Source organism: Geotrypetes seraphini, chromosome 2, assembly GCF_902459505.1.
Source record: "Geotrypetes seraphini chromosome 2, aGeoSer1.1, whole genome shotgun sequence".
NCBI classification, from domain to species: domain Eukaryota; kingdom Metazoa; phylum Chordata; class Amphibia; order Gymnophiona; family Dermophiidae; genus Geotrypetes; species Geotrypetes seraphini.
This window is the reverse complement of record NC_047085.1, coordinates 498733980-498753058: the sequence shown is the minus strand read 5'-3', so window position 1 is coordinate 498753058 and position 19079 is coordinate 498733980. Positions and strand designations below refer to the sequence as shown.

The following is a 19079-nucleotide window of genomic DNA, read 5'->3' as shown; positions in this document are numbered from 1 at the left end:
ATTAGTTAAATAAGAAAAAAAAATCCTTTTCTGACTAAAGTGCAGGGAATTAACCTTAAATAGACGTTATGTTGTTATTATTCCTTTTTCTAGACGTTTCACTGAGATAAAGCTAATCAACTGAGATGGCTCTGTAAATATATACTTAAATGATAAATATCTAACTACACATTTACATGGATATCTCAAAAAGAAAATACCCCCTATTTGGGTCTGCAGTGGGTTTAAAAGCTATATAATTGACATTTTGGCAAGTGGTCTACAAGTACAAGCTGTATCAGAAAACCTGTATCTATTTTTATAATTATTTATTTATTGAAATTTTCAGTACATTACAAGAAACTAACATTCTTGCTAAGGAAATACAGCAGGAATAAATGTTAAACATCACATTTTTATATATAAAAAAAAAAAAAAAGTAGAAATAAAATTCTCGCTTCTTTAGACCATACAAAAATCAAAGGGGAGTATAAGGCAGGTAACATTAAGAAGTTAAACACAAAGAAAAAAGAACTAATCAAGGAAAGGCTATAACATATTTGGCTTTTATATTAAATTCCGCTAAACAACAGCAATTTTCTTTAGCTCCAGAAATGATCTTAGCTGCTCCGGCTGAAAAAAAATACAGTGCTCCCCCGAGATTTGCGGGGGTTCCGTTCCAGGAACCCCCGCAAATCTTGAAAAACCGCAAATACGTTTTTTTCATGGGAGAGCCTGAAGAGGGCAGCGGGAGAGCAGCCGGAGCACCGCGAGTGCAGGAAATCACTTGCGGTACGCTCCGACCGCCTCTTCCTGCACAAAGTCGGGCCTTATCCAACCAGAAGCTGCGTGTCAAAGGGACAGTCCTGAAATATTTCAAGGAGAAACCAACTAGTATTAAAGAGATCTTGCATTAGAAAAACGGTTTGAACTCCAATTCTTGATTTAACCCATTTGGACATGAAGACGCCAATTCTATAAATAGTGCCTACTGATAGGCACCTAGATCGGGGCGCCGACCAAGTTAGGTGCCTAACAATTGTTTCTTAATTGGTTTAATTGGCACAGTAATTGAAAGCGACATTAAAAACAATTTTTTAAAACTAGTTTAAAAATTTCATTTTTGGGTAGGTGTCTAATTTGGTAGGTGCCATGTAGGTATCTGCACTGAGGTGCCTAACCAAAAAGTCAGCATGGTTAAGGGCAGAGTTTGGGTGTGAACTTAAGAACATAAGCAGTGCCTCTGCTAGGTCAGACCAGAGGTCCATCGTGCCCAGCAGTCCGCTCACGTGGGTGCCCATCAGGTCCAGAACCTGTATAGTAATCCTCTATCTATCCCCTTCTATCCCCTTTTCCTTATCCAATCCCTTCTTGAACCCCAATACCATACTCTGTCCTATCACTCCCTCTGGAAGCGCATTCCAGGTGTCCACCACCCTTTGGATGAAGAAGAATTTCCTAGTGTTGGTTCTGAATCTGTTCCCTTTTAATTTTTCCGAATGCCCTCTCGTGCCTACCTTAGGTGTCTGCATTTTAGGCCAAGGATACTCTGGTCTAAAATACCGGTGCTTAAGTTAGACACCTACCAGCACCTAGGCGCTGGTATGTCTGATTCTAAAACAGTGTCTAAATTTGATTGACATGCGGTATGCACCATTTTTCTAGGTGCCTACTGATTTAGGCCCCATTTATAAAATCAGGCCTGAAGTGTTGAATTCATTATCTTTTGTTTGGCACACGAGAGGGATAATTCAATATTACCACCCCTCCAGCTTTATTTAAAGGTCCTGAATACAAAGAAAAGGAGGTCCTCGGATGAATGTTGCTTTTCTATCCAATGAGTAACTAAAGGGGCTGACAACCTCTCTGGAAATGCAGCTTTGGTGTTCTATATCTGAGACTTCACCATCTGTTTAGTTTTGCCCACAGAGAGTCATTTGCAAGGGCTGGTATTACAATTGTTGGAAAAATTAAGGTGATACATATTGCCTCTAGTTGGGTGGCTAAAGGTGGAGTCAGCGAATGGCGACAAAATGAATGAGTCATATGACTATGGCCATTATGATTTATATTCAGTTGTGTATGTTGCGTAATGTTGAATATAGCACTACATATCTAGTATCCATAAACGGAAGGGCACTTGTATTCTATGGTTGGACATCTGGAGGTTTTTTAAAAGCTGCCGTAAATCTTTTTATCATAAACCACCAAATACCTAACATTCCTATTAGAATTCGTACAAGTATAGGCAGCGTATCGGTCATTGCTGTGCTCCTGACACTAGTTCGAACAGTTTCATAAGTATTTCTAATGCCATGCAGATCACGGGCAGTAGAACACCAATTAAGCTCTTCTGCAGCCCTGTCCTCAGGTCCTCTAATTGCTAATGCTGCATTGGGCAAAACATTGTGCCTGTCATGGTCCCAAAGGCCCACCTTACTCCACTTCCTGTCTGTGTTTCGTGCACTTTCTACTTCCCTGCTGACGTTTTCTTTTAGCTTTCTCATCAGTTCCCGCTCCCTTTTGGCGATGTGCTGTTCAGCACAGACATACATTTCATTGGTGTAACATGTACCACCGTTTTCCTCTACCATTCTGTCAACCATTGCAATCAGTTCTGAGACCTGTACCTCACGTTCTTCCCCAGTAGCTCTGTTGTTAAAAGCACAATATCGACTGCCACATATTTGGATCAGCTTCTCAAGGTTCAGGTCTTCTGTTAAATAGTCGTTTATTGTCTGATCTTCTAAATCATCTTTTCTGGTGAACAAGACAAGCATGTACTTAGTTGCTGCTTCTCCAAATATTTTTTGGAGTTTCTCTACCGTCTGCGTTTCTTCTGAAGTGAAACGATTTACCTGCAGTACCAATACTATGACATGTGGGCCTGGAGAGGACATTACAATGCATCGTACAATCTCTTGGTCAGTCTTTTCATCGGAAGTTGTATCAAAGAGTCCAGGTGTATCAACAACGACAATCGTTCTTCCCTGCCTGGAGCTGCTTTCTTGGCTGCAAGTATGAGTGACTGCACTAGTACTAGCCTTGCTTAGAAACTTCTTTTTCCCAAGGATTGTGTTACCCGTTGCACTTTTCCCAGTTCCGGTTTTACCCAAGAGGACGATTCTCAGTTCATCTCTACCAGTGTATCGGCCATCAGTTCTGCTATCTCCTGTAAACAAAAAGCTTACAGTTAGATATGCTATAATCTAGAAACCACCATGATTTATTATTTCAGCTACTATCAGCCTTTTCATAGACGGTTAAAGAACTGACTGTGGGAACTGGAGGGATTGTGATGTTGTTGTGGGCCTATTCTCTGCTCCTAGGTGAATGTGGGGGGTTGTGGGAAGTTGGATAATGTAGTTTATATGTTTTGTTTTTAATGTTTCAAACTGTTTAAATGGCTTTCTTAGGCCAGTGCAGTGACGTATTAAGGGGGGGGCAGTCCGCCCCGGGCACCCTCTTGGTTTGGGCGCCAGCATCCATTCTCCTTTCTGTCCCTCTCTTTCCCAGCCCCCCCCCCCACTACTGCGCACACACGTCGCTTCCCTTGTACCTTTTTAATGTTTGCGACGTGAGCTGCTCGCACCAGCTTCAGCTCTTCTGCTGTCACTTCCTGGACCCGCGCATAGGAAGTGACGTCAGAGGAAGAGCTGACGCTGGCAAGAGCAGCATGTTGGGGTTGCTGCTTGCAATGTGAACATTAAAGAGGTAAGGGGGAAGGGAAGGGGTGGGCTCGTGTGGAGCAGGATGGGGTGGGGAAGGAGCGGGTGGAGGTGGGGGTGGAGAAGAGGGTGGGGGAGGGCACCTCTCATCCTTGCTATGCCACTGGGCCAGTAGATATTATATGAGTGTTTATATTAAAGGTATCTTAAGTAAAGCTTTACTATGCTGTTTCCTCACTGACCTGTTGAAGAGTGGATAGCAGTTGAAAGCTAATCGCGGATTTATTGAGTTAGTCCAAAGGAAAAGTATCACCTGTAATTTGCTTTTTGACCCTTTTCTCTAGATATGGAACTAAAATTTTAAGCACTTTCCCAAAATACACACATAAAAGAGAATTAAATAGACCTAAGGACAACAGATTGTTTTCAATGAGTAAAACATAGAGCTGTACAATACATCTCCTTGATTTTAGAAGGAATTGAGGAAATGGGAACCTACTACAAAGTGAGCCTTACCACTTCTCACACTAGATTAAAACAAAGGGCATGACTCAACAGTCCCCTGCAGAACTCAGCTGATGAACAGACTTAAAGGTTCAATTAGGTTTTTAGGTTCACTATACATGCCACAGGTGGCATCCACAAAAATTCAGAGGGGCTAGGATGCTACCAGGATTCTTTCAATTTCCACCCAACACGTTGCCGCAGCTGCTATCACCCTTCAAGCAGCAGTGGCAAAAACAAAGAAAAGTAGATCGCTAGGCCACATTATTCTTGCTTGTGGCTGCTGGCCCTGTCCTGGAACACAAAATTATTTCGGAGGGGGAAGGGGTTGGCAGCCACGGGCAAGAGAAGTGTGGCTCTGCGATTTCTTTGTTTTTGTCACCACCGCTGTCAGGTGAGAGGGGGAAGAAAACAGATAGAAGGGAGAGAGTAAGACAGATGAAGCCTGAAGGGGAGAGAGGGGGAAAGATGCTAGACACATAGAAATGGAAAGAGGGGAAAGATGCTGGATGACATGGTGGAGAGACAAGGCAGACTCTGGATGGAACTGGGGAGAGAGGCCAGACGGTGGATGGAGGGCAGAGAGAAAGAGGATTCTGTGTAGAAATGGGGAGAGATTGCAGCCAGATACTGGATAGAAGAGACCACAGAAAGAGAGCAGATGCTGGATGGAAATTTTTTTTTGGGGGGGAGAGGGGCCAGATACTGGATAGAAGGGATCAGAAAAAAGAAAGCAAGCACTGGGTGGAAAGGGAGGGGGGGAGAGGGAAAAGACACTGGATAGAAATAGGGAGAGAGAGGGGAACCAGATACTGGATGGAATGGAGCAGAGAATGAGGTCGAACAATGGGTAGAAGGCAGCAGAGAAAAAATGACAGACACTGGGTGGAAGGAGGAGGTAGAGAAAAGGGGAAGGGAAAGAGGGGCCAAACACTGGATGGAAGAGAGCAGCGAAAGAGGCAAACACTGGGTGGAAGGGGGAGAGGGAGGGGGAGGGAGAAGGGGGCCAGACACTGCATAGAAAGGGGGAAGAGAAAGAGGGGCCAAACACTGCATGGAAGAGAGCAGAGAAAGAGGCAAACACTGGGTGGAAGGGGGAGAGGGAGGAGGCAGATTCTTAATGGAAAGGGGGAAGAGAGAAGGGGAGAGTGTGGCGCAGTGGTTAAAGCTACAGCCTCAGCACCCTGGGGGTGTGGGTTCAAACCCACGCTGCTCCTTGTGACCCTGGGCAAGTCACTTAATCCCCCCATTGCCCCGGGTACAATAGATAGATTGTGAGCCCGCTGGGACAGACAGGGAAAAATGCTTGAGTACCTGAATAAATGTAAACCGTTCTGAGCTCCCCTGGGAGAACGGTATAGAAAACTGAATAAATAAAAAAAATAAAAAAGAAGGCAGATGTTGGATAGAAAGGGGGATAAGTAGAAGGGTAGATGCTGGATGGAGGGGGAGCAGAGAAAAAAGGAATAGGGATGGAAATAGGGAGAGAGGGAGCAGAGAAAGAGGGTTGATGCAGTATGGAGAAGGGAGAAAAGAAAGGGCACACGCTGGAAGGAATTGGGAGAGAGATAGGGCAAATGCTTGATTGGGGGGGGGGAGTCAGTGAGAGACTGGGAAATAAGAGAAAGTGAAATAGGAGAGCCAGAATGAGGGAAAGAGATAGCAAACTGTAGGTAGAGAAAAAAGAAAAGGAAATTGGAGACTGTATAGTAGGAAAGAATTAAATCTGTAAAGAGGCAGAAGAGTAAAGAGAAGAAAGGAGAGAAAAAGGATAAATATAGAAAATGGAAATAAGGTGATGGACTAATTTTAATATATTTATGACTAATATTTGGAAATCAAACTCTCTGTCCTTATGTCAGAACAGGATACCATAACAGCAGAATACTGTCCTGACATGAGGAAAAAGGTTTTAGCCTCTGAAAGCTAACTGAAAAATGTATTTAGTCCAATAAAATTATATCATCATCATATTTTCCATCTTTTGTTTTATTTGTATTTGTTAACTCATAGTATAGTGATTGGAATGTCAGTTTCTCAAATTTACATCTGCTATCTTTTAATTTGCACAGTACAGGGGGGCATGTATCACTTTATCTATTTCTTGTGTTGCTTTTGAGGGTTGAGTTTAATATTTGTCTATATGTTTCTAGTTTTAATTTGTGGTTAGTTATTTTTATGCTGTGAGGGTCTGTCTGTGTTCTGTTTATAGTTTATAGTTTATGGTTTATTACATTACATTACATTAATGGCTTATATTCCGCCTGTACCTTGCAGTTCTAAGCGGATTACATCAAAAAGATAACTGGACTTTTCCAGGAAGAGGAATACAATTAAAGACGTAAGGTCTAAAACAATTTTGATGTGAGGATGCTAAGAGGAGGCGGGAGGGGAAAAAGGAAGGGGTTAGGACATTTGGGTGAATTTCTTGAATAGTAGACTCTTGATTTCTTTGCGGAAAGCCTGAGGACAGTTGAGGCTGTCAGTAGGTTGGTGATTTTATAGCTTTATAGATTTTATAGTTTATAGTTTATTTAGATTTGCTATACCACGATTTCTAACTAGCAGATCACAGTGGTGTCAAAAATAACATAATTCAAATGGTAGAAAAGAACTACAATATTTTGATATGAAAAGCTGCAGTTTCTATATTCTTACTCTAGTTAGGAAGACATGATTTTCTGTTAGCATTAACTGTGCAGGATGGATCTGTGCTAATCTGGCTTCTTTAGTTTTTCAATAGAATTTATTTATTCAATTTTCTATACTGTTCTCCCAGCGGAGCTCAGAATGGTTATACATGAATTTATTCAGGTACTGAAGCATTTTCCCTATCTGTTCCAGCAGGCTCACAATCTATCTAATGTACTTGGGGCAATGGGGGGGAATAAGTGACTTGCCCAGGGTCACAAGGGACAGCTTGGGCTTGAACCCACAACCTCAGGGTGCTGAGGCTGGAGCTCTAACCACTACGCCACACTCTCCCCGTTAGAGAGTAACATGGGGACAAAGATTCATCCTCGTCACCTCACCGTCCCCACATTTTCAGCCCTTTTTACTCACCGTCCCTGCAGTGAAGTGCATTTTTCATCCCCATCCTCTCAACGTCCCCACAGTTTTAATTTTCTTCCCCGCATCTCCTCACTCAAAACAGAAAGATGATTTTATGCAATTTTATGGACCTCTAAGGCATTGCAAATAGACATTTTGGGCCATATTCTGTATAGGACGCCCAGTCTCAGAAGCAACCTAAGTGGCTTTTGAGAATCGCACATGGGCGTCCTATATAGAATAGAGGTCTGCACGGGAACGGGGATTGCGGGAATCCCGTGGGTCCCGCAGGAATCCCCCCTAACCCACAGGACTCTCACAGGGAACCCCCTCTGGCCCACGGGACTCCCACGGGGACCCCCTTCTAGCCAACGGGACTCCCACGGGGATGGAAGGCTTTGGAAGCAGGGTTCGTCCATTTAATATAATGGACACGTCAGCCTTAGTAAAAGAGGGGGTTTATAAGTTAATTACCTGAACAGAAAACAAAAAAAGGGTTCCACCAAAGAGATTCCACAAGAAAAACAGCAGCGCAAACACAAAAGAAACTGTGGAATTGATGATCCTGTGAGAAGTAATTGCTGCTTTTTATGGGGACAGGCGGGGATGGAGGTAATTCCTTGCGGGGAATGAGTGGGGACAGAGAGGATCCTGACGGGGACAGGTGGGGACGGAGAGGATCCTGACGGGGATGGGTGGGGACGGACAGGGCCGGATTTAGATGAAAAGAGGCCCTAGGCTATTCCACTTATGAGGCCCTTTCACCTCCCATTTTTAAGGTTGTAAATTACATGAGAGATAATAAAATACATCATTACTGTAATATATATCAATATGTTAAATGAAACATGTTGTTATTGGTACTAACCTTTATAAAAAATGTGACGGATAATAAATAAAAAAAAGTCGAGAACACTTATTTGGACATTTATTCTCAGTACTTGTAACAATAACTAATCAAACATAACATACAACATTTACAAAGAAACAAAATTCAAATAATGAAAATCTTTGACTACGAAAATAAAATACACAATAAAAATTATCATATTTTCTATCAAATTAAATTAAATATATTCAATACATTGAAGATTAAACCAAATTCAATTCAGATAAATTTATTCCATAATAATTCGCATTTAAAGTTTGGGTATGAATTATTATGAATTTTAAGTCTTAAACTAAACCAGAAATGGAACTTTATTCAAACAAAATCCAGATCACAAAAAAGAAAATATCAAATTGTATATCATATTAAATTTTATGTTAATAGTTATTTTATTTAAGAACTGATTCAATCCAAGTATACATTTAAAACGAAATAGTAGATTAGAAGAATTTCTTTCTAAACTTTTTCACACAGAATTCTTCTCTAAGTTCATCAAAATCTATTTTTCTGAAGGTCTCATTTTCGATGCACAGAATACTCAATGAAGACAACCTCTTAATTGATTTTTTATATTTTTAAGTCTTGAAAATGACCTTTCTCCAGTACAATTAGTGACTATTAAACTGAGAAACAGCCGTAAGATTGATTCCACATTGGGGAAGGCCACTTGAATATTTTCTTTGAATATTATTTGACACAAGTCTGTATGCGACAATGTGGAATTTTTTGAAGGTTTATGTGTTTGTCTCATCTTTTCTAATAACATTAACACGTGTTTCATATTATCGAAGTAACACGAATATAACCGAACGTCGGGATATCAATAGGTCTGTTTGTTTGTCTGTTCCAATCTAAACCAATCTGCACTTTATTTATGCAAGAACAAACCAGAGCTTAGTAGCATAAGGCACGTCAATATTTGCCATAGCAATCAGTGAACGTATGAACTATACTTTGGTGTAATCTAGTATATACAAACGAACAGACCCAATGAGCCGAATGCGTTAATCTCAACCAATACATTTTTATGTTTGTTTATTAGTCATATGCGTAGAATTTCTCCTTATTTTCGGTTCAGTGTTTTAGTGTTCACTGTTTTTAGAATAGTGTCATTTTAATTTTGCTAACAATTTGAATGTAGGCCCCTCTTGATCTGGAGGCCCTAGGCTGAAGCCTAGTTAGCCTATAGGAAAATCCGGCCCTGGGGACGGAGAGGATCCTGGCGGGGACGGGTGGGGACGGAGAGGATCCTGGCGGGGACGGGTGGGGACGGAGAGGATCCTGGCGGGGATGGGTGGGATTTCTGTCCCCGCGCAACTCTCTAATACAGAATTGCATCTGTCCTCACAAATAGACACCTAAGCCCACCTAACCATCATGTCACAAGCGCAAGTTAGAAAATTGCACTGCTGCTGAGCAATTGTGGCAAGGGAATCTCCCTGTCGTGATCAGTTTAGCAGCCATGGGAAGGACCCCCCCCCCCCCAATGAAGATGACCGGCAGGAGGGATGTCCACTCCCTTCTGCCGGAAACACCCTCCTCCCCGAGACATCCCCTGGCATCAAGCTCAGTAACCTGTTTCCAGCAGTGACCAATCCAAGTCACAAGTACCTGGCAAGATTCCAAAGAGTAAAACATATTTATGCTGCTTAAAATAAGCAGTGGATTTCCTTACATCATCTTAATAATGGCTTACGGACTTCTTTTTTAGGAAGAGGAAGATGGTTTAAGAAAGAAGAAAATTTAGGAGTCAACGTCAGTGAGTGGACTTAGGGAAAGATTCTCAAAACTTTAACGCGGTCGCTAAACTGTTTTACTTCAGTTTAGCCTGCACGCAATATAGTGGTGGATTATCAAAATGGATTATCTCTGTGTTTTTAGTGAGGTTTCTAGCAGTCTCCGACAATGGCATGCAAATGTGCTATTTAACATTGAAATGAGCCCTCCGGTGGATTCTTAAAAATTGCCGAGGCATTTTTTTTTAGTCAAGGTTTATTTATTGAAAATTTTTCAGTCAATAAAACAAGTATGGAATAACAACAACAACAGCTCTACACTCTCGAAGAACGTAGGGAGAGGGGAGACATGATTGAGACATTTAAGTACATCTCGGGACGTGTCGAGGTGGAAGATGATGTTTTCTTTCTCAAAGGACCCTCAGCCACAAGAGGGCATCCGCTCAAACTCAGGGGAGGGAAATTTCATGGTGACGCCAGGAAGTACTTCTTCACGGAAAGAGTGATAGATCATTGGAACAAGCTTCCAGTGCAGGTGATCGAGGCCAGCAGCGTCCCAGACTTTAAGAATAAATGGGATACCTACGTGGGATCCCTACGAGGATGAAGATAAGGAATAGGGTCACTAGGGTATAGACTTAAGGGTGTGGGTCAGTAGAGTGGGCAGACTTGATGGGCTGTAGCCCTTTTCTGCCGTCATCTTTCTATGTTTCTATGTTTCTAATCATGTGATAGATAAACAGAGTAGCATATATGTTTTTGAAGAGCAGCATTGACTTGCAGCAACCAAAAGCAGCGACTGGTCTGGGGGTGCCGTTACAGTGCCAGCACTTGTGTTTTGACTGTGGCTAATGGGGAAAAAAAAATGTGTATCTTTATATTTTTAGTGGAGGGTTAGTAAAATCATGCTTCTTTTGAGTTTTTAGGAAAGACAGGCATGTTTCATGCGCTCATGTTAAAAGCCGACGTTACTTTTTGTCTTGTGTGTTTCTGGCTGTGGGTCATGATTAAATTTTACATTAAAAACAAATTACGAGGACTTCCGGCGGAAGCATGGGGCTGTGAGCAGGACAAGCTCGTGGCTCCGGCGCGCCCGCTGCAGACAACTTCATAAACGGCATTGAAAATCTCAGCCCCGGGGTCGGCGTGCAGGAGAGTGCGATCGGGCGTCTCGGGTGCGATCTGGAGGCGGTCCGTGGGATGGCCGCGCGTTCGGGCAAGGCGGACCGTGAGCGCCGAAAGCCGCCGGAGCTAAAGATGGCGGCGCACGTGGCACCTACATCGCCGGAGGCGCCTGAGACCCCCAGCTCTCTATGGGTCGCGGAGGTGACTGCCGAGGTGCAGGCCGCGCTGGAGGGCACGCTGGGAGCTAAGCTCCAGCGCATTTTAGACAAGCTGGATACGCTGGATCAGAAATTTGCAGCCCTGACTTCAGAGGTTCGGGAGACCCAGCAGAGAGTCAGTGCTGCTGAGGACGCGGTGCAGAGGATCTCCCAGGAACAGGAGGGTCAGTCTACTTCTCTGGCAGCGCTCCGGGCCAAGGTGGAGGATCTTGAGAACCGGTCCCGCCGCAATAATTTGAGGTTCGTGGGCTTGCCGGAGTCGCTGGGGGACGCGGATCTGGGGGACTTCCTGGAGAAGTGGCTGATGGAGTCCTTGGCCCTTCCGCAGCAATTGGGTCCCCTCTATATTGAGCGGGCGCATCGTTTGGGATCCCGGCGAGATGGAGTGGAGCGCCCGCGGGTGGTTATCTGTCGCCTGCTCAACTATCGACTTAAACTTGCGGTTCTCCGGGCCCTGCGACAGGGGAAGAAGCTGCTCTATAACAACAAGCCGGTCCTCTGTTTCCAGGACTACTCGGCGGAGGTTTCACAGGCTCGACGCAAGTTTTCTCCTTTGTGTTCCAGTCTAGTCCGGCGCAGTATTCCTTTCTCTCTTCAATATCCTGCTCGGTTGCGGGTGCTGCATTCCGGTAGACCGCACCATTTTGATACTCCAGAGGCGGCTCGGCAGTTTGTGGAGGAGAAGTTCCCGGAGGTGGCGTCGTGATCTGTGGCTGGGCGTCTGTGGTGGAGCTGTCCCCGTTGGGAGCTGGATGCTGCGGATCTCGATTTGGAGAGAGCTGCGGAGATTTCATCGAGGGCCTTCCCCCAGGGATGTGGAGGGCTTCTGCTGATTTTGCTCCTCGGCCTGAACATTGTTATTGTTTTTACTTTATTTCATGTGTTGGGTTTCCTGCACTTGGAGTGTGTTCCTCTTTGCTATGAGTGTGAGTGTGTGTGTGTGGGGAGGTCTGCGTGCTTTGTGACCAGAGGCAGCGGCGGGGGGTTGGAGTGGCTGTGGTTTGGATTATGGGGGGTCTGTCTAAGGGGCGTCTTTGGGAGGTTCCTTTGTATGACTGAGGGTCTGGGTTGGTCCTGGCGGTGTGGATGATGTGAGTATGGATGCTTGTCTGGAGGGGGGGTTGTCGGGGGTTCTGTTTACTTGTTGGATGGTTGGGGTGCTGGCTGCGGTGTTCCTTGTCAGGGGGGTTTATCTACTCTGGCTCTTCTTCGGTGGCAGCCCTTGGTTTGTTAGTTTCAGGGTGGGTATGGGGGCTGAAGGGATTAGTGTGGGACCTGCAGTGGGCGTGCCTGCTTCCTGGAAGTAGCACCAATTGGGGTGCGGTACTTGGTTTGGTGTGGGTTTTGGGGGGGGAAGGGGGCTGTTGGGGAGGGAATAGGGGGGGTGGGGGGTTTGGGTGGAGCTGGGGATCTCTTTTGGGTTGGACAGGTGGGTGATAGGTGGTGCATTTTGAGTGAGTGGTTAGAGGGGTGGTGGCTGGGACGCTCCTCTGGCCTTTTTCGATGGGATATTCTGTATCTGCTTTTGGCTCTTTTTCTAGTCTTTTCTGGAACATAATTTGATATCTTGGAATGTGGGGGGGATACATTCACCGATTAAACGGTATAAAATATTGCAAGCCTTGAATCGCAGGAGGGCATCCATTGCTTTTCTCCAGGAGACCCGGTTGACATCTGTGGAGCATGCTAAGCTCTGCTCTTGGTGGGTGGGCACGCATTTGGAGGCTCCGGCTCTGGGGGGTAAGGGTGGGGTGGTGATACTTTTTCGCAAGGGTCTGCGCCTACAAACTCACAAGGTACTTCGGGATCCTGAGGGGCGGTATCTTATTGCCTCGGTCTCTCTTAACAATAAACCCTTATTGCTTTGTAATCTATATGCTCCTAACAATCCCTCTGCCAGGTTTTTTCGGAAGTTGCGTAACCTTTTGTTACGGTTTGGTGATATTCCGGTGCTCCTTGGGGGCGACTTCAATGAGGTCCCGGATCCGCGGTTGGATCGGTCTTCTTCCGTGGGACGAGAGTCTCTGCGGGCTTGCACGGGGGCTGGCATGCTGATTTCCTCTTTGAATTTGTTGGATGTTTGGAGGGTTCTTCATCCGGTGGAGCGGGACTATTCCCATCTGTCTCGTGCCCATGGGACGCTTTCTCGCATTGATTATATTCTTTTGTCCAGGGACCTTCTCCCGGCGGTTCAAGAAGCCATGTTGGGCCCCATTGAGATCTCGGACCACGCTTGGGTGGGCCTGCGTTGGCTTTGGGGTTCACCGAGGGTGGGGGGTGCCTCTTGGCGGTTTCCCTGTCATTTATATCGTAATGTTCGCTTTCATGACTTTTTGTTGGCTAAATGGGGGGATTTCCAGACTGCCAACAAGCAACATAGGGAGGATCCGATTCTTTATTGGGAGGCTGCGAAGGCCGTGCTGAGGGGAGAAATCATGTCGTTTGTCTCTTTTGAGGCTAAGGCGCGTCAGAGAGAGATTCTTACTTGGGAAGCGAGGGTTCAGGCTTTGCGGCGGCGCTTTGCCAGTGCCGCTACGTTGACGCTTAAAAAGCGGCTTTTGGAAGCACAACAGGTTTTGAATGAGCTCCTGCACAGGGGGGCTCAATGGCATAGGGAGCATTATCAATTTCAACTTTTTCGGTTCGCCAACAAGAGTAGCAGGATGTTGGCGCGTTTAGCTCGCTCGTATCGGGGATCCGAGGGTGTAACCGCTCTGCGAGATGCGAGGGGAGTGCTTCACCATAAGACTGAGGACATTGGTCGAATTCTGAAGGACTTTTTCGCTGACTTGTATGCTTCGCCTGGCCCGGATTTTCTAGCAGGGGGGGTCTATTTGGATAGCTTGGATTTACCTCAACTCAGTGCTGCTGACTCCGACCTGTTGGAGTGCCCTGTGCGAGCGGAGGAGGTGGAGTGGGCGATCCGTGCCAGTCCGTTGGGCAAATCTCCGGGGCCGGATGGCTACCGGGGCGAATTTTATAAGTTGTTGGTGGCTGAGATAGCTCCGTTGTTGTCGGAAATCTTTAATTTGAATGTGGCTAAGGGGTTTTTGCCCCGATATTTGAACTCGGCGCAGATCGTTGTTCTTCCTAAGCCGGGTCGGGACCCGACCTTGCCGGACTCCTATAGACCCATATCCCTGCTCAATTTTGAGACTAAACTAATGGCTAAGGTGCTGGCGAATCGGTTGGCCCGTGTGCTACCTTCCCTAATCTCAGAACAGCAGGTGGGGTTTGTACGGGATCGGCCTGTTTCTAAGAACCTTCGCCGTATCTTGCTGGCTCTGGAGAAATCTGGAGTGGATGGAACCCCCGCGGTGCTGGTGAGCTTTGATGCCGAAAAGGCCTTTGACCGGGTACGGTGGGGGTTCCTCTTTGATACGCTGAGGGCGTACGGGTTTGGCCCCTTTTTTCTTGGTGCTCTTTGGGCCCTCTATAGTGACCCGGTGGCACGGATTTCGGTGAATGGTGGCTCATCTGACTCCTTTTCTATCAGTAGGGGGACCCGTCAGGGCTGTCCCTTGTCGCCTCTGCTGTTTGTGCTTTCCTTAGATCCCCTGATTCGGGAGATTCAGGCCAACGCGGACATCAGTGGCCTTCAGTTGGGAGCTTCTCATTTTAAAATTGCGGCCTTTGCTGATGATCTTTTGGTTTTTTTGACTAACCCGCAACGCTCTCTGTCCACCCTTTTGGAGAGTATTAGGGAGTATGGGGATTTTTCCGGGTTCACCCTAAATTTGAGGAAATCGGAGGCCCTGGCTTCATCGGGGGATCTTCGGCAATCTTGGAGGGGGACTTTTCCACTGCATTGGGCGGATTCCTCCTTCCGCTATTTGGGAATTCGATTGTCCATGGATGTTCGGGAGCTTTATAGGTTGAATATCGCTCGTTTGCTTTCCACTACAGGCTCTGTGTTGGCCGCCTGGCGTAATTTGCCTCTTTCTTTGATGGGGAGGGTGCAACTTTTTCGGATGGTTTTATTCCCTAAGTGGCTTTATGTACTTCAAACGTTGCCTTTGTATCTCTTGCGTAAGGATATCCGGGCCCTGTCTTCTTTATTATCCAAGTTCTTTTGGGGTGATCGGCGACCTAAGTTGCGGTGGCAGTTTTTGGTGGGATCCTGGAGGCGGGGAGGCTTTGGGGTGCCTGATATGGCTCTTTATAACCAGGCGTGTTTGTTGCGCCACGTCCGAGACTGGGTTATGGGTACGGATCTGTACACGGATCTCGGTCTGGAGCGCGATTATTACTATCCTTTTCACCTTCTCTCATTATTGCATGCTAGGCTGGCGCTGCTGCCCGTGTTCTGTCGGCGGAGTATTTTGTTTCGCCCCCTTTGGGAGGTCTGGCGACGGCTGCTACCGTTTTGGCGGCAGGATCCACAGGTTAGTGTGTTACTGCCTTTGACCGGCAATATCTCCTTCCCGCCGGGTCTCTTCCCCTCTCTCTTTGGGCGTTGGCGAGCTAAAGGGTTTGAGTATCTTTTTCAGTTAATGCGGGAGGACGGCACGCTTTTTTCGTGCGATGAATTGTTGGGTAGGGGTCTGCCTCCCTTGGGTCTTTCATTTGCTCATTGTCAATTGAGCCATTACGTGCGGTCTCTCCCTAGGAGCTCTCTTTCTTTGGAGTTTGGGATTCGGTTTCGAGATTTTTTGGAGGGGGGAGAGGATTCCGCATCTGGGATCTCGGTTTCCTTGTATCATAGACAACTTGGGGCGCTTGGTCCACCGCGGGAGTTTTCCTTGGTGCTGTTGGCTTGGCAGAGGGATTTGGGGCGGGAACTCGGAGCGGGCTTCTTGCTCCGGGCTCTTCGCGGGGTCCCTGCTTTGGTGCACAGTGCGGAACTTCGTGAATGCCATTTTCGGACCTTGCTGAGAGCCTATGCTTCCCAGAGCCGGGCCTACCATATGGGATGTGTCCATACTCCTTATTGTCTCACCTGCCATTCGGAGGTGAATTCTTATTTTCATGGTCTTTGGGGATGTGAGAGTGTTCAGAGCTTTTGGGGGGCCCTGGCTTCCTTTCTTCAGGGTCTCTTGCGAGTTTCTGTTCCTGTTTCTGTTAATCATATGTTATTTGCTCATTTTTCCTTGTTTTCTGTGTACACATCTGCGGAGAAATTGTTTTTGAGCAAATGTTATATTTTGGGGAAAAAATGTATCTTGAATTTTTGGCTGGCGGAGGTTCCTCCCTCCTTTTGGTATTGGCGGAATAAATTACATGCCCTTTTTGGATGGGAGGCCCTCCTGGCTTCTTCCTCTCGCCGCCGGAGCAGAGACTTTGTGCACATTTGGACTCCTTATTTGGACAGTTTGTCTCCCCGGATGCGCAGTCGTATCTTGAATAGCCTACATGCATATTCTATTCCGCCTGTCTGATGTGGGGGGGTGGGGTTGGGGGGGGTGATGGGCGGGGGTTTTTGGGGGGGTAGGGGGGGGGGTGGGCTACTTTGTAACCTAAGAGGACATCAGAGTCCAGTCCTCTTAGGGGTAGGGAGCTCTGTTTTCTATGTTTGAAATGTTTTTGCCCTGCTGTGTCGTTGTGATTTGGTTGTTGCTTAATAAAAACAGATTTCACATAAAAAAAACAAATTACAAGATTTACCTGAATTATAGTTGTTTTTTTTGAGAGAAAAGCATGTTTTATGCGCGATTGATAAAAGTTGCTTCTCCCCTCCTCCCCCATTCATTCAATAGCTCTTGCATGCCTATGATTGACACACCGCTTATATTCTGCGCATGTGCCAGTCACTAGCACCAGTGACTCGACGCATGTAAATTTAGCGAATCCTCCCTGCTGTCTGCCGACATGATTTGCATGTGCGATTTTTGGAGAATGTCTCACTTTTTAAAATTTGCTATCAAAATGGCTGCGTTAGCAGACCGTCGCTTTTTAACACAGGCTTTTGAGAATCCTGGCCTTATTGGGGATTGATAAATTATAACTTCCTGGATAGATAGTGGAGTGAAAAGGCAGATGAAGTGGATTTCATAGGAAGAAAGAGGCTGAGGCGGGAGAAAGGGTGAACCCACAATAAGGGGATTGTAGCAGCCTGAAACAACCAAAGTAGAATTTTTAGGAAAAGGCAAGTCTCAGAACAAGATGAATCATTATTGAGCATTTGTAGTTTGAAAATCAATAAAGAATGGGGGGGGGGGGGGGGGGTAGAAAGAACAAGAAGATGCAGAGTGGAAGAAATAGAGGTCATGAATATGGACAAGTTCACTGAAGACTGGATGGACCTTTCACAGGGAGCATGAAAAAGGGAGAGAAGACGAAGGAAAGAGGGATATAAATAATATTAGAGGGGTTGTGATTGGTGGGATGAGAGTTGCCTTGGAGTGCCAGGATTGGGACTGATATCCCTATTTGAGAAGAGAAAGTAGAGCAGGAGAATAGAGAGAAGACAACAGTAAGCATGATAACAGTGATAGGGTGAGTTGATCTCAGAGAGAACGGAGATGACTGAATGAGAGGAAAGAAATATTGACGCTCAAAAGCAAAGAACAAGGTAGAAGACAAAATATCTGGTGAGGTGATAAAAGTAGAGAAATGATAGTTCTAAGCTTTGTAGTTGTTTGAAGAAGAGATTAAGATTAGGGAGAGTTAGCATCAGGACGGGAAAGTAGTGGAGCCATAGGAAATAGAAGAATGAATAAAAATATAAGCTTCTGGCAATTGATTGGATGGAGTAGTAGTGGCAAGGACGGTGTCCAATCAGCCAATAAAAGTCTTTATTCAAACAGAGGGTCCCGACAAGGTTCCAAGTTTTAGCATGTGAACAACGCCTTCCTCAGGGGACACTAAGCAAACATATAAAATGTAATTGAACAGCACAATAAGAACCATGAGGTATAAAAATTCACAAACAATATATGAAAAGAATATATATATCAATACAAGTGACATGCACACGTGAACAAAAACATTCAGGATGGTAGCGTATATCTTAAAAACAAAATGTAAAACCATATACGTGTCCGATATTTTTCCACTTTTTTTTACCTGTGGTTTGTATTAGTAGTGTCTTTCTTAGTTCTTGTATCCAGCATATGGTATATTCTATCTAGTATCTTTTATCCCTCTGGCTCCTAACCCTCTCTGTCTACCCTTTGGCTTTATGAGCAATCTTCTGAGTTACATCACAGTGCTGCACACCCGGACTTACAAGCTCTTTTTAATCTCCCTGCACTTTATCACACCATTTCCGTTCGGACAGTTGCCATTCACACGAGTAAGTTTTTATGCTGCACACAGCCCATGCTGTATCTTTTCCTCACACAAAACAAGGAGTAGAAATGTTCTATATAGACTGGTGGACTCAATCTATTTTATAAATGTCCTTTATTTCATCCAACAACTCAATGACTCGACATGTACATGTTTCGGCCGAGAAGGCCTGCTTCAGGAGTCTCGTGAGTCTTCACAATACTGTGAATATTAGTGTGTCAAAATCCAAGGTGCTGATATAATTTCAAATCTTCCAATGGAGGGGGGTGAAAATGGTTTCTCATATATTTACTGATTGATGTAAGTGCTGTTTTTCAAATTACTGGTATGTATTCCTTTACGCACTGTTTTTAGACTGAAAAATTAATAAAGATATACCCCCCAAAAATCTTCCAATGGCATTAACAGGAGCCAAAAATGTATTCTGGGCATCCTGTGTTGCAACATTTATGAAACAGATTGAGTCCACCAGTCTATATAGGACATTTCCACGCCTTGTTTTGCGTGTTTGAGTTTGTGGATTTGGTTCTCCTGTTTTATGTTTTGTGTCTTTTTCTCAGTCACTCACGTCTTTAGACATCTTTGATTTACTCTATGCCCTCTACTCGTTTTCCTTTTCGTTCTGTATTTTTATCGTATTTTATATATACTTCATATTTTAGATGTATGTCATTTTTAT

General features: G+C 45.2%; 1 protein-coding gene across 1 annotated transcript in view; it reads right to left on the bottom strand.

Moving 5' to 3' along the window:
- Positions 1–1452: 1452 nt before the first annotated feature.
- Positions 1453–19079, bottom strand: part of LOC117354947 — a 60964-nt gene continuing 43337 nt past the window's right edge. The window contains exon 5 of the mRNA XM_033932908.1: positions 1453–3151. Coding sequence (XP_033788799.1) covers positions 2127–3151 — 1025 coding nt within the window. The 3' untranslated portion in view covers positions 1453–2126. The remainder of the gene's footprint in view (positions 3152–19079) is intronic.